Consider the following 26843-nt stretch of genomic DNA (forward strand, 5'->3'; position numbering starts at 1 on the left):
GTAATTCCATAACAATTTGCTTCCTTTTGTCTCGGACTTTCCACTACATTAGTTAGTTGTGGTTTTGGTTTTACTTGTGTATTTAGTTACACCATGACCATTTTCTTTTTCTTTTAATTTTTCCATAAGATTTTTAATCTATTCTTTTGAGAGAGACAGAAAGAGCAAATGAGAGCATAGCACAGGGGAGGACCAGAGGGAAAAGGAGAAGCAGAGTTCGCGCTGAGCAGGGAGCCTGACCTGGGCTCAATCCCAGGACCCTGGGATCAGGATGTGAGCTGAAAGCAGACACAGAACCGACTGAGCCATCCAGGTGCCCCAAGGATGACAGTTTTCAAGTTCAGAGTTCAGAGACCATCTGAAGGATCGTGACCATGATCTGAACCGAAATTAAGAGTCCGATGCCTAATGTGATTCCTTCCTCTGCTTCAGCTCTGTAGTCTCTTTCTTGTTTGAACACTCACCCTTTGTCTGAGCAGTCACCACAGTGCATCCAGAGGGTGCTGTCGTTCCCTCTGCCTCCATGTCATGCGTGACAGAAACAAGTCCCTCAGGCAGCAGCCAAGAATCCAGATCGCTGAACCTACAGGTCACTCGTTTCTTTCTCTCCTGAGGAGAGGTACGAGTTTTTTCACAGGGTGGCCTTCATGTGTCAGGGCGGGTGAGCAGCTGCTGTTGTGGGCAAGTGTCACAAATTTTCTTAGTGTCTTTGATGTGGCTCTTCTTCACCTCTTGACAATCTCTTTTTCAAAGTGTTTACTGGGTTATTGTGCCTATTTTTTCTGTTTTGGTATTTTTTTTCTTCAGGCTTTATAGATCTATATATATATTATGAGAATGGGTCCTTTTTTCCTTCTCCCACTCTATTTCTGTCTCTTGAGCTTATGATGCAGAGAAGTTCTTAATGTAATCCAATTTGTCATTTCAAACTTTACGGTTGGTGGTGTTTACCTTTTTTAGAAATTTTCTCATATACTAAGACCACAGAGATAGAATCCTTTGTTTTTCTAAAATATTCATAATGATCTATATAATATCAATCAGAGATGTATTCAGAGTCATTGCTCTCTGTGTAGTGACTGAGGTTTTCAATATTTTCTTTTTTTCTCAACAAGGCTAACCAATTGAAGTATATTCTGAAAGTGTCATATTATGGTTTCTTTTCATTTGCTTTCATTAGTCATTTCGGGCAGCCCCGGTGGCGCAGAGGTTTAGCGGCGTCTGCAGCCTGGGGTTTGAACCTGGGGACCCTGGATTGAGTCCCACGTCGGGCTCCCTGCTGGAGCCTGCTTCTCCCTCTGCCTGTGTCTCTGCCTCTCTCTCTCTGTGTCTCTCATGAATAAAAAAATAAAATCTTAAAAAAAAAAAAAAAGGTTGTGATATCTTATCAAAATGATACATTTGCTTTATGGACCATTGTTGTTATTCCTTGGTACCATGTAGTGAGCTTGTGATCTGGACCAGCAATTCCATGATTTTCATCCACTCCAGGCACAAGCAGTAGGTCAGCTGTATTCATAATAAGATCAACATTTCCTCCCAATCTTCACCTCATTTCAGAGCCACCCAAAGAACTTTTGTCCTTGTGATCACCTGTTTCATTTACCTGGTCTCGTCATGTCTATATTGTTCCTTTTTTCTTTTAATTTAATGTTTTTATTTTTTAAATATTTTATTTATTTATTCATGACAGACACACACAGAGGGAGAGAGAGAGGCAGAGACAGAGGCAGAGGGAGAAGCAGGCTCCATTTTGGTAGCCCGCCATGGGACTTGATCCCGTGTCTCCAGGATCCAGCCCTCGGCTGTAGGCAGCGCTAAACCGCTGAGACCCCCGGGCTGCCCTGTTCTTTTTTTTTTTTTTCTTTTTTTTAAGATTTAATATATTTATTTGACAGAGAGCACAAGCAAGAGGAGCAGCAGAGGAACAGTTAGAAGCCGGCTCTCCTAGCAGGGAGCCTAACATGGGGCTCAATCCCAGAACACTGGGTCACAACCTCAGCTAAGGCTTAACCACTGAGCCACCCAAGCGCCCTTATGTTGTTCTTTATGATATTTCTTGTTGATGAGTGGTGAACATCTCTGCCCTAAATCCTATGTGTTTCCCAATTCTCAGCCATTTTCTTGTAATGAGGCATGATCCACTGTTTCCAGGACCTGTTCTGCCTGGGTTAGAAGTACAAGATCTGTCATCAACTACATGTAAATTCATATGCTTCTGAACAGTTTAGGTGTTTCTTCACACATCTCCCTTGCAAGTTCACTACAGAAGTTTAAGGTAGACCTTCATGAGTACTGGGATTTGTTTTCGTGGTTGAATGCAAGCCCCACAGGAACAGTGCAGAAGTGAATGTTATAAGTCACTCAATTCTTCTGCATTGTATCCTGCCAGTGATAGCCTTGAAAAATATTTCCTGATGTAAACTGCTTTTTTCAAGTTTTAAAGACTTTATTTATTTTACAGAGAGGGTGTATGTGGATGGGGTGGGAGGGAGAGGGAGAGAATCTCAAGTAGACTTCATGCTGAGCACCGAGTCCAGAGTCTGTTGAGGAACCTGAACCCACAACCCCTGAGATCATGACATGAGCCAAAATCAAGAGTCAGACACTGACCTGACTGAGCCACGCAGGCAACCCACATTGAATAGATTTTATCCCAGATCCTGTGTCCGGCTAATTAGTGTTTGATGAGGTGGTGCACATCTGGGAAAATTAGTCAGGAGACATTCTGGGGTCAGACTGAGTGGTGGATATTGTTGGGAAACGATTCTGTGGGTTTAAGTTACTCTGTATGTTAAGGATAGAGGCACTGAAAGTGTTTATCCTTAATTGGCTTTCTGCTGCTGTGCGAATATTAAAATGCTTTGAAATATAGTGATAATATCTTACCCTTAGGTGGAGGACAGATTTGTTAACTGTAGAGGAAAACGGATATCGTCTTCTATGGCAAAGGTTCAGGAAGATATGCTCTCTGCTCCTTCAAGATATTGGGGTTCTCTGTGCTCAGGGTCTCATAGATGCGACACAAACCCACTGCATATGCAGCATCTACATGTGTGAAATGGGGATTTGGAGCCGGCAAGTGAAATTGGCGTGATCAAGAAATTTGTGCTGTTTCATGTGTCATGAACCCTAAGATCCTTGGACTTGAATCTGAGAGTCCTCTGTCTTCTGCTAGCATTGGAAAATTGTTATAGGCAAGCTTGTTCCACTATAGAATATGTGGAACATGGAATTTTTATACTTCTTGGGATTATCCATGGGTTTATTTAAAAATGAAGTTGATGGGCACCTGGGTGGCTCAGTCACTGAGCCTCTGCCTTCGGCTTAGGTTGTGATCCCAGGTTCTGGGATCGATCCCCCGCAGGGAGCCTGCTTCTCCCTCAGCCTTTCTCTCTGCCTCTCTCTGTGTGTCTTTCATGAATAAATAAACATAATCTTAAAAAAAAAAATTGATATTTATGCGTCTGTTTCTCCTTTTTATGTATATGTTCACTTGTTTTTTAGTCTGCACTTATAAGTGAAATCTTGTGTTATTTGCTTTTATTTGCCTGACTCTTCAGCACAGTACTTTCTAGGTCTATTTACAGTGTCCAGCACAATACTTCCTAGGTCTATTTTCATGGTCATCAATGGCAAGAAACCGCAAAAAAGGCAGAAACAGACCCACTCCAAAAATAAAACAGAACTGCTGCTTTCTGGAGTGGAATGGAGAGGGATGATGGGCCAACTGGGTAAAGGGGAATGGAAGGTAAGGGCATTCAGTTATAGATTCTATTCAGTTATAGAATCGATCATGAGGCTAAAGGATATAGCAGAGGGGATATGGTCAGTGGTATTGTAATCTGGTTCTATGGTGCTAGGTACTGGCTACACTTGCATGGAAAAACATTTAAGTTGCAAATGGATGTCAAAAGAAAGCCAGAGTAGCAACACCTATATCAAAAACTAGACTATTTTGTTCTTGTGCGATGTTTATCGTGCTTTGCTACCAGGGTAATGCTAGGCCTCATAGGATGATGTTGAATATGTTCTGTCCATTCCACTATTTGTAAGATTTTGATGACGATTGTCATTAGTTATTATTATTATTTTAATGTTCGGTAGAACTGACCAGCGAATGTATGTGGTCCTGGGCTTTTCTGTGCCTGGAATTTTTTTTATTCTACATTCAACTTTCATTCTTGTTATTGGTCTGTGAAGATCTACTTGTTGGGTTTAAGATTTATTTTTCAATCTTGGTAGTTTTATATATATAGGGGAATTATCTGGGAGTTTTCTAAGTTACCTGATTTGTTAGTATATAATTGTTCATGGCAATCTGTTATCACAGTATGTATTTCTGTAGTTATCTGTTGTGTTTTCTGTCCCATTTCTTGTTTTAATTTTTGAGGCTGCTCTCCTTTTTTCTTAGTTAATGTAGTTAAAATTTTGATTATTTTTTGGAAAATCTGGGCATTGATGTCAATGTTATGTTACTGTTAATTATGGTCTCTATGATTTTCTTGGTTAATTTCTTTCTCTACTTGATCACAGCTAAGTTTCTTCTTTTTCTAGTTCCTTGTCTTGTAACATTCAGAAGAAAAGTTGGGGGTGTCTAGGTGGCTCAGTCGGTTTCGCATCTGACTCCTAATCTCAGTTTAGGTCTCAATCTCAGGGTCTTGGGTTCAGGACCCAGTTAGCCAGTTACGCTTCATGTTAGGTATGGAACCCACTATAATAAGGAAATGAATAAATAAAAACAAAAAAAGAAAAAAGTTGAAACTGCAACTTAATTCAGGCATTTATAGCATTAAAAAAAGTGAAAATGGAGTGTGTCATAGAAAAAATTACTAGAAATAAACAATACCAGTGATAGCCAACAAAACAACAAAAAGATAAGGATTCTTTAGGGTTTTTTAAGGATGTCATCCGTAAAGAGATAAACTTGCATTTTCTTTTCCCATTTGGATTCATTTAATTTTTTTTTCCCATTCAGACTAGAATATCCAGTACTGTGTTGAATAGAAGTGAAATCCCTTTGTTATGATCATACAGAAGAAGCTTACAGTTTTTTTTTACTATTGAATATATTAGATTTCAGGTTTTCATAGCTATGTGGCCTTTATTAAGTTGAGGTGTTTTGCTTCTTTTCCTACTTTATTGAGTGTTTTTAATAATGAAACATTGTCCAGTATGCTCATATTCTTGTTCTGCAGCAATATGATTGCCATTTTTTATCTTCATTCTGTTAATGTGGAGCCTTTAACTTATAGTTTTCCATCTGTTGAAACACCCTTGAATTCCAGGAAGAATTGCCTTTAATTGTGTTGTAAAACGTGCTTTTGATTCAGTGTGCTAGTTTGCTTTTTTTATTGTGGACTTTGTATAACTGCGCCTCACAGGTAGTAATTGTAATCTTCTTTACTTGTACAGTCTTCCTTTGCCTTTGACAACTTGGTAACACTGGAGTCACAGAGACTATTTTGATAATTTCCCTTCTCTTCACTCCCTGAAAATGTTGGAAGAGATTTGAAATACTTTTCCATGGGACTCCTGGGTGGCTCAGCGGTTGCACGTCTGCCTTTGGCTCAGGGCGTGATCCCAGAGTCTCTGGATGGAGTCTCACATCAGGCTTTGTGCATGGAGCCTGCTTCTCCCTCTGCCTGTGTCTCTGCCTCTCTCTCTCTCTGTGTCTCTCATGAATAAATGAATGAAATATTTAAAGAAAAAAAAAGTACTTTTACATTAAATCTCTGAATTATCCCGTGAATTCATTTGGAATAAGATTTTTCTTTGTTGGGACGTTTTAAATTACTTTTTCCATCTACTTAGTAGTTGTAGATCAATATTGAGTTTTTAAATATTTCTTCAGGAAATATTTATTGGAATCCTGAAATCTAGGGAGCTTATATCTTTTTTGAAATTTATACACATTTTTGGTATCTCCTTCTTGGCATATAGTTATCCATTGTCAGTTCTTATTATTTGTGTTTTTATGGTATCAGTTAATACTGTCTGCTGTCACTTCACTTCTGATTTTAATTGACCTTTTTTTCATTCTTACTTGATTTTGTTAAAATCTGTCAATTTTGTTGATCTTTCCTGAAAACCAACTCTTCCTATTGTTGTCCATGCAGAGAGCCAGATGTGGGACTTGATACCGAGTCCAGGAACACACCCTGGGCTGAAGGCAGCACCAAACCACTGAGCCACCCGTGCTGCCTGATATTTTCCTATTATTACTGTTTCCTCTTTTTTTTTTTTTTTTTTTACTTTTTATTTATTTATGATAGTCACAGAGAGAGAGAGAGAGAGGCAGAGACACAGGCAGATGGAGAAGCAGGCTCCATGCACCGGGAGCCCGAAGTGGGATTTGATCCTGGGTCTCCAGGATCGCGCCCTGGGCCAAAGACAGGCGCCAAACCCCTGCGCCACCCAGGGATCCCTGCTGTTTCCTCTTTTGTTCTTTTCTGTTTATGTTTAAATTTCCTCCCTTTTGCAAACTTTGGACTCGTGGGACTTTCCTGATTTTTTGTGATATAAGAAAGTAATTTGTACTATAGCATGACAGTACTACACTACTACTACTATAGCTGTAGTACTACAGCTATCTATGAGGCTATGTGTTCATTACATTCTGTGTTTGTTTATGTGTCCATTGAGGAACAAAGTCCTGATGATTCCTTCCGAGCCATCTTGCTGATGTTCTCTGACTGATTTTCAGGTTATCTATTAGTGGTTGTCAGCATATTCATCTGAGAGTAGTACATGGAATAATTTTACATTTCTCTTTCTTGATTTCTTTCAGCCATATCCTCTCATGACACCCAGAGCTTGCTGTCAAAGCCAAGTATCGAAGCTTCTTTCCAAACAGTGTCAATGGGTAGATTAAAAAATAATGCCATTGAGAATTTACACTTCATGACAGACTGGGACAATGATGGAGAGAGTGAATGGCATCAAACGCATCATGAAGGACACAACCATATTAAGATATCTGCGCATAATAAGAATCTCCCTGCCCAAAATGGTGAAGGTTATAGAGCATTTTCAGTAACCTCCCTTTTTAAGTATGCTACTTCCACAAAGCAGTGTGTTTCTGAAAACAAAAGCTCAAATCAAATGTTCAAACTTACATATTTAGGGAACGATGACAGTTTGGAAAATCTGGGAAGTTACCTAGTCCATGCTGAAAATAATTATTTGAACCCTTGTGAAAAAAGAATTGGATTGACTATTCAGTCAAATATTTCTACAAATCAGAGATTTAAAAATGAAGAACAAAGTGCTAAACAGGATCCATTTGAGAGGTGTTTCACTAAGGAGTCGACCCTACAAAATTACAAGAGCGTGTTCAATGGAGACAGAGTTGCTCAATGCAGTGAATCTGAGAAAACATTTAACCAGGGCTCCAATGTTAGTCAATGTGTGAGGACTCAGTTTCTAGGGAACCATCATGAGGGTAGTAAATGTGGGGAAGTCTTTTATCAAAACTCTAACCTTAGTACACATAATAGTATGAATATAGGAGAGAATCCTAAAAATGAATGTGAGAGTGCTCTTTACCAGTCCTCCAATGTTGATGATCAACAGAGAATTTATGTGGGAAAAAACCCATTCAGGTGTAATCAACCTGGGAACATGTTTTGTCAAGCATCAAGGCTAAGTATACATAAGACAATCCATAGTGGAGAGAAAAGTGACATTTGTAAGGAATGTGGCAAAGATTTTGACTTGGACTCAGTACTACCTCAACGTCACGGAATGCGTACTGGAAAGGAACCGTACAAATGTGAAGAATGTGGTAAAACGTTTAAGGTCTGCTCATCCCTAAATATACATAGGCGAATCCATACTGGAGAGAAACCTTACAAATGTGAAGAATGTGGCAAGGACTTTATCCAGCTCTCACACCTTATTAATCATCATAGAATTCACACTGGAGAGAAACCTTATAAATGTAAAGAATGTGGCAAGGCCTTTAAACGTAACTCAAGCCTTACAGAGCATCACAGAATTCATACTGGAGAGAAACCTTACAAATGTAAAGAATGTGGCAAAGCCTTTAAGCAGCCTTCAAACCTCTCTAAACATCACAGAATTCATATTACAGGAGAACGTTACAAATGTGAAGAATGTGGCACAGCCTTTACACATCACTCATGCCTTACTCAACATCACAGAATTCATACTGGTGAGAAACCTCACAAATGTAAGGAATGTGGCAAGGCCTTTAATAAGCATTCACATCTTACTCAACATCACAGAATTCACACTGGAGAGAAACCTTACAGATGTAAAGAATGTGGCAAGGCCTTTAACCAGTATTCAAGCCTTTCTAGCCATCACAGAATGCACACTGGAGAGAAACCTTACAAATGTAAAGAATGTGGCAAGGCCTTTAAACATGTCTCTACCCTTACTCACCATTACAGAATTCATACTGGAGAGAAACCTTACAAATGTAAGGAATGTGGCAAGTCCTTTAATAAGCTTTCATATCTTACTCAACATCACAGAATTCACACTGGAGAGAAACCTTACAAATGTAAAGAATGTGGCAAGGCCTTTAACCAGCACTCACACCTTATTAGTCATCATAGAATTCACACTGGAGAGAAACCTTACAAATGTGAAGAATGTGGCAAGGCCTTTAACCACCAGTCAAATCTTACTCATCATCACAGAATTCATACTGGAGAGAAACCTTACCAATGTAAAGAATGTGGTCGAGCCTTTATCCAGCACTCACACCTTACTACTCATCATAGAATTCATACTAGAGAGAAACCTTAACAAATGTAAAAAATGTGGTGAGGCCTTTAATCACCTTTCAACCTTTACTCATTATCAAAGAAGTCATACTAGAGCAAAGCTTCAAAGTTTTAGGATTGTGAGAAAAAAATTTTTTAAGTTCTTTTAAGCAACAAGAAACTAGACTTGAATGGAAAATGATCAAGATTCTTTTCTTTTACAGTAATTTATCCCTTCTTTAAGACAGATTGCCCTACATCTAAAACTGTATACAACAAAATTATATAAGTATTCCTTTATTTTACAATGATATGTGAAAAACAAAAATTTACCAATCTAACAAGGTATGCAATGTTCTTTTATAGTTGTCAAACTGTGAGAGCAAAGTAACTCATGGAATGTAAAGGTAAGAGCTGAATAATCGCAGCATTAATGGAAAAGAGTACTTTCCCAGAACCACTTTTCCCCTCATCCAATTTCCTCTTGATGTTGATCAAACTGTACCATTGGCCATTTAGTTTTTTTTGTTTTTTTTTGTTTTGTTTTTTGTTTTTGTTTTTGTTTTTAATCCGTATGCTTGTGCAGAGACACAGTTATCTTATGTCCAATAAAGGAATGGGGAAGGAAAAAATGAAAGAACAGAGGAAACCCCTTCTTGGTCTGGAGGAGCAGAGTTGTAAAGTAACAGGTTCCCTTTCTAGTAGATACCTCTCTGGTGCTGGAACCCATCAGTTGTATCTTTCTCCTCCGTTTTCCAGCTGTGCAGGTGTGTCTTTTTCCTTTATTGGATGCCCATCAAATCTTGTGACCTATTGCATTGACAAACCTTACTGTTCACAATAGTTTTTCATTAGTTTATTAAATGTGGTATATGCTTCTTCATCTTTAACTGGACTACAAAGCAATCCTGCCCCATCACCTTTGAATTATTATGATCATTGTTCTCAGTCTTGATTCCTTCCCTGGGTATTTCTTCGGCCATTGAGAGTGGCAGCATCTCCTCAGCTGCCTCTTCTCAGAACTATCGGGTTCCCAACGACAGTACACAAATAGCAGAAGTGGCAGAAGAAGCAACTATGAGAGGATTTGTAAGTTTGCTCTACTCTTACTCCACATTAGGTAATTCATTACAGAGAGTAATGAAATATGTGTAAAGAATGTGGGAAGGCCTTTCAACAATGGCAAACCATGATTCCTGATTAGAAAATGTATAGCGGAGAGGATTTTACAGATACCACAGATTTGGCAAGCACACTAACCAGTACTCAAGCCTTAAAATCTGAGGAAAATCATTACAACATCATTACATCCAGATAAACCTCTAAATAGAACGCTGGTGTTACTCAACATCATAGCTATCATACAATATAGAAACCATAAAGTGTAAAAGTTGCAGTTCCTTTAACTGGAATTCAGTCCTGAATCAATATCCCAAAATGCGGGATCCCTGGGTGGCACAGCGGTTTGGCGCCCTCCTTTGGCCCAGGGCGCGATCCTGGAGACCCAGGATCAAATCCCATGTTGGGCTTCTGGTGCATGGAGCCTGCTTCTCCCTCTGCCTATGTCTCTGCCTCTCTCTCTCTCTCTGTGTGACTACCATAAATAATAATACTAAAAAAAAATCCCAAAGTGCGTACTAGATTCAAAACCTACAAAGAGATGAATGAGGAAAGACCTAGTTTTTATATATAGACTTTAGAAAACATCAGAGATTACAGAAAGGAAAGTAAGTTGAAAGACATAAATTTTTAGAAATGTACTTATTGAACATCAAATGTCAATAAGTGTCACAAATCAATAGAAAGCGATATATAAGTTTCCCTTTTTAGACAGTACTCTACATCAAATACTTACAAGGAATAGTACAAAGTTAAACGTGAGGATAATGTATTATGCTTCAAAAGATACAAGGGATGGATTTTTGCAAAGGTATAATTTCGATTGCTTGTTTTATACTGACCCTGTGTGAGCTTGGTGACTAGTACATTTAAGGCATTTTGTACTTTAGAAAATTCATGGAGGGATCCCTGGGTGGCACAGCGGTTTGGCGCCTGCCTTGGCCCAGGGCGCGATCCTGGAGACCCGGGATCGAATCCCACGTTGGGCTCCAGGTGCATGGAGCCTGCTTCTCCCTCTGCCTGTGTCTCTGCCTCTCTCTCTCTCTCTCTGTGTGTGACTATCATAAATAAATAAAAATTTTTAAAAAAATTAGAAAATTCATGGATGCCTAGTTGGTATATGAAATTATATGGCTGACTTGCTGCATTAAAGATGAGATGCCCTTCTTCCTTAGGTGGGTCTCATGCAGACCTCATTTCCCATTGAAGATTAACAACAACATGAATTAGAATATATGAAGAAAATCTAAATGGAGATACTGTTCATGGTTATAACATTAAGTTACCATGGAATAAGTTTTCACAATATCATTCTCCATTCATTAAAAATAAAAAACTTTGTGGATAGTTTAAATAAGATGGTTTGCTATTTGGTCTTTAAGGACAAAAAGGTGGCAGTCCTGTAAAATACTGACATATCTTGATAACAGCAATGGTTATAAGTTGAATTCTCAACATCAGGTGGTGTGGTTCCAATGAGGAAATCGGCACAGATACCACAAAGATAGTAGATAAGTCTTCCCTACGATGGCATACAAATGGAAATTCGTATTTCTTAAGAGTACTCTCAATCCTGAAAAAGTTTTATATGGAAATTAAACAGTTAAGAAGTTAAAATCAACTGTTAAAAGAGGTCTTTCTTTAAGCCTCTTGGTAACCAGAAAGTAAAAACCTGTAGTCAATACATAATATACAGGGAGAAAATAATTGAAGTATACACCCACAGAAAATCACCAAATCACAAAGATAAATAGCAATGAAGAAGAGAGCAAATATTTCTAAAACAGACAGGAAACGAAAGAATGACAACAGTAACTCCATACTTTAATCTCTACTTACTTTAAATATAAAGGGACTAAATTCTCCAATTAAAAGGTATGCCTGAATGGAAAGAAATAGAAGAGCCAAGTACATTTTCCTTCAGCCTTAAGAACACACTCAGAAAGTGCAGGTGTGAAAAAAGATATACCATGCAAATCGAAACCAGATGAAATGAGGATGGGTATGCTTACATCAATCAAAGTAGACTTTAAGTCAAAGACTAGTAAGACACTGCACGGGTCATTATAAAATAAAGGGGTTACATCATGCAGTGTTTTTAATTATGGTGCATTTGGGAAAGAAAGATTCCCCCATTCTAGTTTTGGTAGGATTCAAACAGTGTGTTTATAACTCATGTCATACCCCTATGAAAAACACTGTACTTTCCCATAAATTTTGGTGCTGTTTTTCCAGGTACATCAATTACAGCTTATGTAATGTTTATGAACATCTATATCTCCTGTGTCCCCTAAATGGCTAGTCAATAGTCAAAAACCTACTCCTGTGCTTTGAGGTTGGGAAAAAGAGAACACTAAATGACAATTTCAGAAGGAGTTACTGCTTCCAGATTTTGATGTGCGTGGAAAAATATTGTTGCAATGATAATCTTGGTAATTACTGAAGAAGTAGCCAATGGTTCATTGAACCAACTAGTATGGGCTAATCAATCTTTTCCCCACAGTATTCAGTTTTCTATCTCTGGCTATTATACATTGCAGATTTTTTCACATGTAATTTAATTTACATTCTCTGCTATTTAAAGTCTCCAAATAACTTACTTGTCCTTTCAGGTAGGTTATTATAATACCCCTTTGTAAGATTCCTGATATTATTCCTGGGCAGCTATTCTTTGTATACAATGTAAATGACAGGCTTTGTATGGGTCACCTTTACAGTGCTTCTGATTGTGGCTTTAGTTCAAGTTGGATTCTTTCTGAAATGTATATCTTCACATAAGAAAAACCTTACATTATGCTTTGATTTTTAGACTAACTACATTACATGTGACTAAAGTACACTATATGTGCATTTATTGAAAATAAAACATTTACTCATTTATTGTTGGCAAAAGCTGGCTAAGCACATGTACCTATGAGTTTGTATTAAAGCTGTAGGTTTGTGTATTTATTTAGTGTCTGTATTAAGAGGACATTTACCTCTGATTACTGCTTTTTGCTCCTTGAGCTACATAATACTGCTTGTGCTTACATTGTGGTGTCAATTTGGTCAAAGGTTGGATACATAGGAGTCACCTACTTTTAAAAACGAATTTTATTTGATACGTAGTAATCTTTCACAGTTTTTCAAATCAATATAACCTACTTTCCCTGAATAAAATAAAATGAAGGAGTTAATTCGACAAACGCATGTAATCTTTAGAATACTTATGTACCCAACATAAAAGTACCCAAATATATAAGCAACAATGAACAGACAAGAACAGAAAAAGAGACAGCAATACAAGAGCAGGGGACTTCAATTGTGCACCTTCAATATGGGACAAGATAATCAAGGAAGTACCAGACTCCATGATATTTAGCAGATTGACTTACACCATTCCACCAACAGCAAAAAACACATTGTTTTCACATGCATTCTCCAATATAAATTTTATATTGGGTCACAAAACAAGTCTTAATAAATTTGATTGAAATCGTATCAGGCATCTTTTTCCTACGACAGTGCCATGAAAGTGGAAGTCAATTACAAGTACAAAACTAGAAAAATTATAAACATATGAAAAATAAATAACGTGCAATAGCATTACTCCTAATAGCCAGGACCTGGAAATGACTTGTGTCTCTTTTCAGATGAGTAGATAATATGGTGGATATATAAAATATATGTTGGCTATAATTAACAATACTATTTTGGCTATCTGAAAATTGCTAGAAAATTCTTATTAATTCTTATAACACACAAAATTGTACACTGTGAGGTAATGGATGCTAACTAAATTACTGTGGTATATGTTTTGCAATATATATATGTTTTTTATATATATCATAGTTAAATTGTACACTTTTACTTATATAATGTCATGTCAATAGTAGGTGAAGAAAACTGGAAAAACGTAAGCAGATTATTGATTAGATATGAGGATAAGATGAGAGTGGTAACAGCTAAAGAGTGTGAAGTTTCTTAGGAGGTAATGAAATGTTCTAGAATTGACAATGGTTTGCTTATACCTACATGTGACTCAGTTAAAAAGCTATCAATTGTACACATTAAGTGGATAAATTGTGTGGCATGTAAGTTATACCAAATAAAGCTTTTAAACAGAAGGAACCCCAAATACAAAATTCTTACAAAAATCTCGTATTAATGGCAAATATGAAAAACTGCATACATTCAGGTATTAATTAAACACACATATGTGCATACACGCACACAGAAGATTTCAACTGGAATTTGGCATTTGACTTTCTCTTTTAATTTTTGTGATACTACAGAAAAACAATTTTTCAAAAAAACACGTGGAAAGGAAGTTGTGTCAAATTAGACATAACATATATTGGGACACCTGGGTGGTTGAGTGATTGAGTGTCTGCCTTCGGCTCCCTTGTGATCTGGATTCCCAGGACGAAGTCCCTGGCCTGGCTCCCCTTGAGGAGCCTGCTTTTCCGCGGCTTGTGTCTCTGCCTCTCTCTGTGTGTCTCTCATGAATAAATAAATAAAATCTTTTAAAAAAAAATAAAGATAAAACATAGTAATTAATATCAATTAAGTTCAGCAGGTTGATTTTGAGTGGAAAAAATGTATGGACACTACAATCTATAGTCGGATTCTCCAAAGAATCAATAGAATAGATATGCACACATGTATGCATATTTTTAGTCTATATTTCTATAGACCGAGAGATAAGATATAGGTTTACTACATTAAGAAATAGATGTCTTTCTATATGTCTCTGCATAGATAGAGAGTGGGATAAATTTCCTGTAATGAATTGGCTAATATGATTGTGTTAGCTGGCAAATGTGGAGTCTGCAAAGAAGGCCAGCAGGCTAGAGACCCAAGGCAGTGCAGATGGTGAAGCTTTGGGATCTGAAGACAGTCATAGGTGAATAGGAAAAAGCACCTCTGATGTACAGTTAATCGCTTCTTGGCTTTTTGGCTAATAAAAAATGTGAAATATACAGATAATTATGTTCTCTAGAATAGACTGTCTAGTAAATGGTATGGTCTTTTTGGGTAAAACTTTAATATAAGCTAAATGGAAAAATGCAAATAGCTTCTAAAAAGAGTTACACAAAATCTTTTAAGTTAGAATATGTGACTACATGTATGAGAATATACAGCATTTTCAAGCATGCACTAGTACAGAAGATAGAAAATAAGAATTATGGTAGGATGTTTAACAATGTTGCTTCATAATGTCATCAAGGACCATATTCACAATATATGCCACTGAAAGAATAATGAGCAGTGCCACTTTAGGTTGAGGTACAAGGCATGAAGACAAGTAGTGATATGGGGAGGGGGGCGCGGTAAGAATGAGCGCACAGGGATAAATGAAATGCAGAGTCTGGGAGCTTGGGGTAACACAGCCACAGGGGAAGAGAAGATAGGACCCATGTTAGTTTCTTAGGGCTTCTGTAACAAATTATTACAACTGGATGCTAAAGAACCCAAAAAATTATTGTGTCACACTTCTGGAGGCACTTAGACATCTGAAGCCAAGCTGTTGGCAGGGCCACCTTTTGTCTCAAGAATTGAGTCTTCCTTTCTAACTTCGGAGGACTATCGCTATCCTTGATCTTCTTTGCCTTAGTAGACGTGTCACTGTCCCTTCATCACACAGCACTGTGTGTGTAAACTTCCCTCTTGGGATGCCTGGGTGGCTGAGTGGTTGAGCCCCTGCCTTTAGCCCAGGGAGTGATCCTGGAGTCCCAGGATTGAGTCCCACATCAGGCTCCCTGCAGGGAGCCTGCTTCTCTCTCTCTCTGCCTGTGTCTCTGCCTCTCTCTCTCCCTCCCTCTCTCTCTCTCTCTCTCTGTGTGTGTGTGTGTGTCTCAGAATAAATAAATAAAATGTTTTTAAAAATAATAATAAACGTTCCTCTTCTCAATAGGACAAGAGGAATTGAATTGGGGTTTACCTGAATCCAGTATGACATATACACTTAATTACATCTGCAAAGATCCTATTGCCCAAAATAGGCTACAGTTACAGGCACTGAGGATTAGAACATGAACATTGAGACAGGTTCTGTAACTTGGAACACAGCTAAAAGCACTAGGTTGTTAAATGTCACTGAGGGGTTAAAGTGCACTACACATTTTAAGGTTGGGTGGGTGTATGCAGGGACATTAAGGGTATGAGGCATATGTGTGTTGAGGGAATGAGAGGGTAAAGGAAATCACCAGAAAGAAGGGGATAGTGGATGACAAATTAATGGGCAAAGGGAGTTCAAAGGCAAGGTTGGGTAAAAGACATATGCAAACTTTATTGCCTGTGATGGATCAAAGAACATATGGGTGGAAGGGGGATAGTTACTTGTGAATGCAGTCCTGGGAGTGTTCAGTGTTGCAACGAGAGATGAAGGATGGGGAGAACAGATGATACCTGGGGAACAGAGTGTATGTGGGTGGAGGGGGATCATCAAGCTGGGAGAAGAGTGGGCATCAGTAGGCCAAAGGGTCCATGAGAAAGTCAGGGAGTGTAGGGTTGTGGGTAATGAGTGTAGGGTCATGAAGAAATAAGGACTCTGTTAAATGATGGGTCAGATATTGATAATGAACATAAGAGACACGATAAATGGGCTAAAATCCTTGGGACTGGGTGGGGAAGGGACAAATGGCATTGGAGGAGGAGGAAAGAATACATGGAGGTTCTTGGGACAATGGAAGGAAGAGAGCTCTAGAATCAGACAAGAAGGGTTTATTGGTATAGAGGTCTGAAACACACTTCATGGACTTAGAAGAGCAATGAAGACTAGGAGAGTCCTTTGCAGGGAAAGTTTTCACGGAAATGTAAAGGTCACAGAGGTGAAGACCTTAAGGTCACAATGGGTGATAAGGAGGAAGGAGGGGAGGGATGGAGCTGGGGGTGGTAGAAATTGTAGGGGTACATTTGGAGGTCACTATTCATTCTCCTACTCATTAATTGTCTTATTTGTACTTGGTTCAAAACTGTCAAGTTTGCAATTCCAGCCATGAGGCAATAACCTTACTTATATAAAATGCCTAGAAAAAAATAAAAAAAATAAAAAATAAATAAAATGCCTAGTAGTTCCTTTAGTTGAATTGTCAGTAAAGGACCACGGATAAAATTTTGAGTAAACAGAAGACTCAACATCCTCTGTCTCCCTTGAGGATACCACGCACAAGTTCTGACCATGGAGGAGATCATGTGGAAACCTTGATTTTAAGCTTCTAGCGCCCTAAACAGAAAGCCCAGTTAAGCTCAATGAAATTCAGACTTTAAAAACAGAATTCTGTTTTTAGGACCTCCTTAATACTTGCAATTGGTTAAGATAGCGATAGCAAACATACACGTAGGCATAGCATCAACTGTATAATGAGAAATATCTAAATAAAGTTTAAAAATGCCCATGAATTACCCCCAGTCAGTAATAGTTTGACCCTCAGACATACAGGTTGTGAGGTTGGGGTGGGGCTTCTGTTCTGCAATTTCAGAGTATAAAACACGTAGACACTAAAATATTTTGTACTGGGTTCAACATAAATACGTAATGGTTGGTTTACATAAATATTGTCCTATCACACTCATTGTCAGTGACATTGCATTCCTTAACCAATGCTGCATGAAACTGGCATTTTCACATCAGTAGAAGTGGATCGGAGCCCGCCACCTTCCATTCCTGGGATGTCCACTAGTCCATACCTTTAATTTAACCAAATAGACCCATGTTTAGTGGCTCTACACTAGAGAATGCAGGCACAGGGTGCCTGTGCACCTGAGCACCCTACCCCCACCGTCTTATGTCAACCCCAACAACTCCTGGTGAGTTCCCAGCAAAGAGTCTACTATTTACTTTTCTCTGTCCTGAGTTTCCTCTGTTGTGGATTCCCAATAAAGAACGCCAATCACCACCCTGAGGAACCACATTCTTTCTTTGCATTTTGGAGTTCACAGAAGGGAGTCTACTCAATGTGCTGATGTCTGAGCAAGTCTCTGTGTGGAAAACAACGTGTATAGGTTACTGCAATGTTGATTGAGCATGAATTTTGTTCACAAGGAAGTTACAGTGCACCATGTTGGCAACTTCACATATACCATGCGATTTCGTCCCCGTTACACCATCCAAGCTGGGCATTAGGTGTCCTTTATTTTTTCTTAAGATTTATTTGGTTATTCATAGACACACACAGAGAGAGAGAGAGAGAGAGAGAGACACAGGGAGAGGGAGAAGCAGGCTCCATGCAGGGAACCCGATGTGGGACTCGATCCTGGGTCTCCAGGATCACACCGCAGGCTGCAGGCGGCGCCAAACCGCTGCGCCACCAGGGCTCCCCTAGGTGTCGTATAATAACGATGAAGATGTAGATACTGGGCTCCCCCTATGTGCTTCATCTTCTGTTTCCCTATTGATTAAGAAAAAAAGGTTTGTAGATTATAGGGGTGAAATAAGGATAAATGGAAAACTAGAGAAGGGGTAGATTAGTTCAGAGGAGAAAAAAACATTAGTTCAGAGAGCTCTCATTGTTGTGTTTGTATTTTCTTAACAGGATAGAAACATGACTGTGGGGCATTCTGGCGCGGAGCGGAGCGGTGGCGGGCGTAGCTAGCGGGTCGGGTGCCGAGAGGGGGTGCAGCTCGGTTCCCCCCATACCCCTCCCCCTCAGGCGCGAGCCCCACCCCTCCGCCGGCCAGGCCGACCCGGCCGAACTATCCCCTGCGGCGCGAGCCCGGGGCCGCCCCGGGCGCCCCCCAGCAGACCCCCCCCCCCCCCATCATGGGCAGCCAGAGCTCCAAGGCTCCCCGGGGCGACGTGACCGCCGAGGAGGCAGCAGGCGCTTCCCCTGCTAAGGCCAACGGACAGGAGAATGGCCACGTGAAAAGCAATGGAGACTTATCCCCCAAGGGTGAAGGGGAGTCGCCCCCCGTGAACGGAACAGAGGAGGCAGCCGGGGCCACTGGCGATGGCATCGAGCCAGCACCCCCTAGCCAGGGCGCTGAGGTCAAGGGGGATGCCCCCGCCAAGGAGACCCCCAAGAAGAAGAAGAAATTCTCTTTCAAGAAGCCTTTCAAATTGAGTGGTCTGTCCTTCAAGAGAAATCGGAAGGAGGGTGGGGGTGATTCCTCTGCCTCCTCACCCACAGAGGAAGAGCAGGAGCAGGGCGAGATCGGTGCCTGCGGCGAGGAAGGCACAGCCCAGGAAGGGAAGGCTGCCGCCACCCCTGAGAGCCAGGAGCCCCAGGCCAAGGGGGCAGAGGCTAGTGCTGCCTCCAAGGGAGGAGACACAGAGGAAGAGGCAGGGCCCCAGGCTGCAGAGCCGTCCACTTCCTCGGGGCCGGAGAGTGGCCCTACACCTGCCGGCGAGCAGAATGAGTAGCTGGGTGGGGGCAGGTGGGTGATCTCTAAGCTGCAAAAACTGTGCTGTCCTTGTGAGGTCACTCCCTGGACCTGGTGCCCTGGCTGCCTTCCTGTGCCCAGAAAGGAAGGGGCTGTTGCCCCCTCCCAGCCACGTTCCCTCTCCTTTTCCCTCCTGTGGATTCTCCCATCATCCATCTGGCCTTCCTCTTAAGGCCAGCTGAAGATGGTCCCTTGCAGTTTCCCGAGTTAGGTTAGTGATGTGAAATATGCTCCTGCCCCTGGCCCTACCTCTCCTGCCCCTACCCCTGCAGAAGGCAATTGCTGGTTTTCTTCCCCAGTTCTTTTCCAAGTAGGTTTTGTTTACTCCCCAAATCCCTGAGCCAGATGTGGGGTGCCTACACTCCCAAACCCGAGTGTCCAGCCTTCCCCTCTGTTGAGTTTTTAGTCTCTTGTGCTGTGCCTAGTGGCACCTGGGCTGGGGAGGACACTGCCCCTGTCTAGGTTTTTATAAATGTCTTACTCAAGTTCAAACCTCCAGCTTGTGAATCGACTGTGTCTCTTTTTTGACTTGGTAAGCAAGTATTAGGCTTTGGGGTGGGGGGGAGGTCTGTAATGTGAAACAACTTCTTGTTGTCTTTTTTTTTCCCCCTCCCATTGTTGTAAATAACTTTTAATGGCCAAACCCCAGATTTGTACTTTTTTTTTTTTTTTTTCTAACTGCTAAAACCATTCTCTTCCACCTGGTTTTACTGTAACATTTGGAAAAGGAATAAATGTCGTCCCTTTAGTAAAAAAAAAAAAAAAAAAAGAAACATGACTGTGTAAGTATATGCCTGTTTTCCTATAGTCTGTCCACTCTCGTTAGCAATATATATTCATTTTAATTCTTCCACATTGGGGTTACTTTGTATTTTCCTGAAACTTAGTTGTTCTAGCAAATAGGAAGTGTCATCTCCCTGTAGTCTCTGCTTTCCAGGAGGAGTGGTTCAAGAGAATGTGATATAGCTATATCCCTCTCTATCTACTATAATGTAATATTGTTTACGATATACAAATATATCAGAATCTATTACGTGTCATACGTACTATATAACGTCTATAATATCTATGTCTATCTATCTATAGATATCCGTATCCAAAATTCAACCTTTAAAAAAACGACAGGCTTCCATTTGGGACAAAGTAGGTGATCCTTGAGGATGTTATGCAATAACAATAAGCCACACAAAACGGCAAATACTGTATTATCTCAATAATACCTGGAATCTGCGTTGAACTCATAAGAATAGAGTACAATTGGGATGCCCGTGTGGCTCAGCAGTTGAGTGTCTGCCTTTGCTCAGGATGTGATCCTGGGGTCCAGGATCAAGTCCCACATTGGGCTCCTTCCAAGGAGCCTGCTTCTGCCTATGTCTCTGCCTCTCTGTCTCTCATGAATAAATAAAAGCTGTTTTTTAAAGGATAGAATACAATTGTGATGGTCAGGAGATGACTGAGGACAAAATAGGGTATGTTGGTCAAATGGTACAAAATTTCAGGTATACAGGATGTACAGATTCTGGAAATCTGGAGACTACACATAATTCTATGTCTATTATATTGGGTATTTGCTGAAAGAGTATATCTTAGGAGTTCTCAACACAGGGATCCCTGGGTGGCGCAGCGGTTTGGCGCCTGCCTTTGGCCCAGGGCACGATCCTGGAGACCCAGGATCAAATCCCACGTTGGGCTCCTGGTGCATGGAGCCTGCTTCTCCCTCTGCCTGTGTCTCTGCCTCTCTCTCTCTCACTGTGCGCCTACCACAAGTAAATAAAAAAAAAAAAAAAAAAAAAAGAGTTCTCAACACAAATTTATTAAAAATATCTAATAAAGTATCCTAACTATAGGAGATCAGAAGGATATTAATCAGCTGCAGTGTTTTTTAATCAGGTCATTATGTATAGATATTTATATTTTGTAAATTGAGCATCTACTGAATCTACAGGAATGGAAAATAGGAATCTAGATGAAAGGGTCATGAAGCACGGGATTTAATGTTAAACACAGAAATGAAGGGAAGCCGGGTGGTGCAGCGGTTTAGCACTGCCTTCGGACCGGGGTGTGATCCTGGAGACCTGGGATTGAGTCCCACTTCAGGTTCCCTGCATGGAGCCTGCTTCTCCCTCTGCCTGTGTCTCTGCCTCTCTCTCTCTCTCTCTCTCCCTCTCCCTCTCTCTCTCTCTCTCTTTTTTTTCTCTCTCTGGGTGTGTGTCTAAAGATTAAATATATAATTTTTTCAAAACAAGAAACAAAGTATGACCAACAGGTAGCTACACTCCTATGACTGAGAAAAACCTCCTAAACTTGCCCTGGTTCTATTGCAGTACAGGAAAAGAAAGGATGACAGAAAGGTATAGAATCCTGCAAGTTTGCAGTAAAAAGCTGGACCAGATTAATCTCTTAAAAGTGCTATAGGCTTAGTACATTAGAAACACAGCAGAGGGAGAAGCAGGCTTCATAAAGGGAGCCCGATGTGGAACTCGATCCCGGGTCTCCAGGATCAGGCCCTGGGCTGAAGGGGGCGCTACACTGCTGAGCCACCCGTGCTGCCCCCAAAATATATATTGAAAATAAAGATCTTTCCCTCTTCATTTCTAGGGTTTCTATGTAGTAAGCACTCTCTGATGTTGAGGAAGTGTCAATTTCGGGGTGAAGACGTTACCACATTCTTTACATTTGTTCCAGGTGTCTCCAGGCTGTATTCTCTAATTTATAGTAGGTGGTGGCTCTAGTTAATGATTTGGCTATATTCTCTACATTTGTAGGGCTTCTCCCCTGCATGTATTGTCCTCCATCGAGGGAGACTTGAAATCCAGACAAACACTTTGCCACATTTTTTTACATTTTTAGGATTTCTCCCAGTATGAATGTACAAGTGTTCAAGTGTTTGCTTAGGTTGTAGTTCTGTTTAAAGGCTTTGCTTATATTCTCTGCATTTGTGGGGTTTCCCCCCAGGTATTTATACTGTGATATCAAGGAAAGTCTGAGCAATAATTAAAGGCTTGAGCAAACTCCTTACGTTGTAAGGTTACTTCCCAGTTTGTATTCTCTGATGCAAGAAAGGTTTGAGTGCTAAACTTTTCAAAACTACTACACACATTAAAATTGATAGAGTAGAATATTGTCTTGATGACTTAGGACCTATTCTCAACGGCACAAAATTTATAAATCTATTTGTGGATGATTATGTCTCTGTCATTTATTCACAATCTGAACATATATCCAGAATGCTATAAAGAAAACAGCTAAAAAAAAAAAAAAAGAAAACTGCTAATATTTCTCAGTCTTTTATATCATTGAAATTTTTTTGTTTCAATCATCATTTGTGTTATATCTTAGGATTTTTTTTAAAGATTAATTGATTGATTGATTGTTTGATTCATGAGAGGCCCAGAGAGAGAGAGAGAGAGGCAGAAACACAGGCAGAGGGGGACGCAGGCTCCATACAGGGAGCCCGACGTGGGACTCCCTCTACCTACATCTCTGCCTCTCTCTGTGTGTCTCTCTTGAATTAATAAATGCAAACTTTAAAGAGATAAAAATTAATCAAATCAAATCAAATCCAGAGTTGAGGGCTGTCTGGGTGGCTCAAAGGTTGAGCGCCTGCCTTCAGCCCAGGGCATGATCCCTGTCCAGGGATGGAGTCCCACATCGGACTCCTTGCATGGAGCCTGCTTCTCCTCCCTTGGCCTGTGTCTCTGCCTCTCTTCCTGTGCCTCTCATGGGTAAATAAACAAAATCTTGAAAAAGAATATGGGAATGCCTGGGTGGCTCAGAGGTTGAGCATCTGCTTTAGGCCCAGGCCTGATCCCGGGATCCTGGGATCGAATCCCACATCTAGCTCCCCGTTGGGAACCCACTTCTCCTTCTGCCTCTCTCTTTCTCTGTGTCTCGCATGAATAAATAAATCTTTAACAACAACAACAAAAATCCAGAGTTGGTTAGTAGCTCAGTAAGAGAAAAGCTTTGCGAAATCTGCACCTTCTTAACCTTCAGAAATGTGCATCGAATCATAATGAGGCTTTTTCCAAAAAGGTCATAAAATAAAGAAGTTTCTGCCTCCTGCAAGACATTGGGAAGTTTATGTTGAGGGCACTTTCTTTCCACAATAGAGTTAGAAGAAGCCCCAGTGAGAAAATGATGTGCCTGTCCATCCAGGGAAATCTGTGTCTCCAGATATTGTCTGCTTCAATTCAGAAAAACCTTTTCCCTCAGATCGCCAGATGGTGTGCAGGTCCAGTCAGGGTTTGGTTCTTCCCTTCTTCCTCTCTTTCTTCCTCTTCTCTTTTTCAGATTTTATGTATAAATTTGCAACAGAGAAAGAGAGAACATGAGCAGGGGGAGTAGCAGATGGAAGGGAGAAGCAGACTCCCCACCGAGCAGGGAGCAGGTTGAGGGTCTTGATCCTAGGACCCTGGGATCAGGACGTGAGTCTGAAGGCAGACACGTAGCCATCTGAGCCACCAAGGTACCCTGGTGCTTTCTTTAGACCTGTCACTTGGATACAAGAGTTTATTCCCTGCAGTTTGGGAGCACTGTAGGTTGTTCTAGGGGACCGTGTGACTATTTCTTCAGTGGCCTTACCTAAAAGACAGTAGCAGAAATGGCTCTGAGGCCAGGGGGATATCCTAAAGGAAATCAGATTAGGAACCCAAGTAAAGAAAACAGTGGATTCATACAAACTTCAAGTCCTAGGGTGCCTGGGTAGCTTAGTAGGTTAAGCATCTAACTCTAGGTTTCAGCTCTGGTCATGTTTTCAGGGGTTGTGGTATCAAGCCCTGCATTGGACTCTGCATTCAGCACGGAGTCTGCTTGAGATTCTCTCTTCCCTCTGTCTGCCTCTCCCCTTACTCCAGGGCACATGCAGTGTCCTTCTTTCTCTCTCTCTCTCAAATAAATAAATAAATAAATAAATAAATAAATCTTTTATTAAAAACTCAAACCCTATAAAACTCCCATATTCCGCTAATGATTGGCATTTGTATTTTTCTTTCTTTCTTTTTTTTTTTTTTTTTAGGTAGAACTTTTTTTTTTTTTTTCATTCTGGAGAGCAAGGCTCTGTTTCTTTTTCATAACTTTTGGAGTCATTCTGGGCTACATAGCCAACTTGTTTGTTTTTGCATTTAATTTATTTTCATTTTTAAAGATTTTATGTATTCATGAGAGAGAGACAGAGAGAGAGGCAGAGACACAGGCAGAGGGAGAAGCAGGCTCCAGAATCAGTAGTACTAAGTAGTACTAAGCTAGAGAAAACAGACACAGCACACCTGAGCCACATATACCCACCATCTTGTCGTAACACAAGTGGCCTTGGTTTCCAGTGAAGACCAGGAATCACAGTCCTGAAGCATTACATTCTTTGCTGAGACTTTGAAGTTTACAGAACGCTTGAGAAGGCTCTGAGTCTTGTTATTCAAACCCAAGTTCAGCTGCTCCATAGTTAAAAGCCAACACTTGAGAGACTGGTGTTGGTATTGGTGACCTTAAAAATAGACACTGCCACTTATTTTACAACCAAAAGATGAGTTTATTCAAAAGCAAAGGAAAATATCCTGAGCTGGGACAAAAAGCAGCTGCAAAATCATAGACATGCCTATAAGAAAAAGAAGAGGCACAAAATTTTTAAAGATTTATTTATTTATTTGAGATAGAGTAAGAGACAGAGAGAGAGGAAGAAGCAGACTCCCTGCCAAGCAGGGAACCCAGTCCCTGGACTCTGAGGTCATGACCAGAGCCAAAGGCAGACTACTCAACCTACGGAGCCATCCAGGCACGGTGAGGTACAATGTTTTAAAAATAAAATAATAGAAAGAGTATGTAGGGAAGGTTGTGATGAACTTAAAGTCCTTTGAAGTAACCTGGGAATTTACAATGTGATTGCTTCTCATTGCTGGATCTCTTGCCCAGGATGATGAGAAAAGGGGCTCTTTTGGGCTGGTCCAGATCCAAGGTTTAGCCCATGTAAACCCAAATCTATGTCTTTTTTTTTTTTTAACTTTTTATTTTAAGTAAACTCTATACCCAACATGGAGCTCAAACTTACACCCGCAAGATCAAGAGTCACATTCTCCACTGACTGATCCAGTCAGGAGTTTCAAGTCCATCTCTTACTGATGAGTCTACAATTAACTTCAAGTGGGAGGATGTCAGAGCTCATGCTGCCAAAACCTCCCAGCTCCATTTTAATGAGGTTTCTCATTACCAAGTTTGACATTTCCCTTTTTTTTTTTAAGATTTTATTTATTTATTCATGACAGAGAGAGAGAACGAGAGACAGAGACAGAGAGACAGAGACCCAGGCAGATGGAGAAGCAGGCCCCATGCAGGGAGCCCGATGTGGGACTCGATCCCAGGACTCCAGGATCACACCCTGGACTAAAGGCACTGATTGCTACCCCTAACCTCAACTATAATTGCTATCAGAGACAGAGCATAGGAAACATATTAAAGTGTCATTTATTTACCCTAGTTCCCAGTTGTGGTTACTACTGTGAGATTTTAGAATCATGTTCCTCTTTTGGGAGGAAGAAATTCTACTATGACATTTTTAAAAGAAATCTCAGGCCGGTAAATAAATATTTGGGGCAGATGAACTAAGGAGAAAGACTGTCTAATGCTCAAAGGGTCTAGACACAGGCACCCAGGGAGATTTCTTACAGACCCATAATATTTTAACTGTTTTAGTATTCTGAGGCAGGGGCTGCTTGATACCAGTGGGATTGAGCACTGAGAGGTGTAGCTCAGGTGTCAATAAGAACAGAGACAGATTTATTCGCAACGTGGAGAGTAGTTTCACAAAGCCAATTGAGAGGGAGGGTTGGGAAAAGCCCCTAGAGTTCCTTGGAGCCCTGCCACTGAGAATCAGGAGGACATTGAAAAAGTTGGCTAAAGAGCTGAAGGTGCCTAAAGCTCTTAAATATGTAATACTGTTCTTCTCCAATGTCCTGGTTTCCTTTTCTTTTCTCTTTTTCTTAAAGATTTATTTATTTATTTATGATGGACATAGAGAGAGACACAGAGGTGCAGACACAGGAGGAGGGAGAAGCAGGCTCCATGCCAGGAGCCTGACGTGGGACTCGATCCTGGACTCTAGGATCACGCCCTGGGACAAAGGCAGGCGACAAACCGCTGAGCCACCCAGGGATCCCGATGTCCTGGTTTCTTTTTTTTTTTTTTTTGTCCTGGTTTCTTGAAGGAATTGCAGAAGCAAGGCTTCCATTTTTGTTTAGGGGCAGTCACTTACTGGACTTGAATAATGAAAAATTTTAGTGGTCTTCCCTCTAGATGACTTCTCCAGGGTGTGAGCAATCTGGTTTGTCTAATTAATTAAATCTGAAGTGGACATGATGTCCCCTTTCATCTTGATGCTTTTAATTAAAAGGGAAAGATCCTGGATCACTCCACTAACAAACATAGAGTTAAGGGGCACCTGGGGGGCTCAGTCAGTTAAGCATCTGACTTTGGCTCAGGTCATGATCCCAGCGTCCTTGGATTGAACCCTCCCTTGGGCTCCCTGCTCAGCAGGGAGTATGCTTGTCCTTCTCTCTCTGCCCCTCCCCCTGCCCGTGCTCGCTCTCTTTCTCTCTCTCTCTTTCTCTCAAATATATAAATAAAAACTTTTTAAAA

At 40.6% G+C, this 26843-nt stretch overlaps 2 protein-coding genes and 1 pseudogene across 2 annotated transcripts in view; 2 read left to right on the forward strand and 1 right to left on the reverse strand.

Annotated features, from left to right (window-relative positions):
- LOC140600380 (uncharacterized) overlaps positions 1-26843 on the forward strand; it is an 81943-nt gene that overhangs the window by 31205 nt on the left and 23895 nt on the right. The window contains 1 exon segment of the mRNA XM_072768634.1: positions 6791-8749. Within this exon segment, the coding sequence (XP_072624735.1) occupies positions 6791-8749 (1959 nt within the window).
- LOC140600348 (small ubiquitin-related modifier 2 pseudogene) lies at positions 9434-9750 on the reverse strand (annotated as a pseudogene).
- LOC140600343 (MARCKS-related protein-like) lies at positions 18399-19867 on the forward strand. Its single transcript, XM_072768576.1, has one exon. The coding sequence runs from the start codon at positions 18598-18600 to the stop codon at positions 19195-19197; it is 600 nt and encodes a 199-aa protein (XP_072624677.1). The 5' UTR covers positions 18399-18597; the 3' UTR covers positions 19198-19867.

The sequence above is a fragment of the Canis lupus genome, chromosome 1 (genome assembly GCF_048164855.1).
Source record: "Canis lupus baileyi chromosome 1, mCanLup2.hap1, whole genome shotgun sequence".
Classification (NCBI taxonomy): Eukaryota; Metazoa; Chordata; class Mammalia; order Carnivora; family Canidae; genus Canis; species Canis lupus.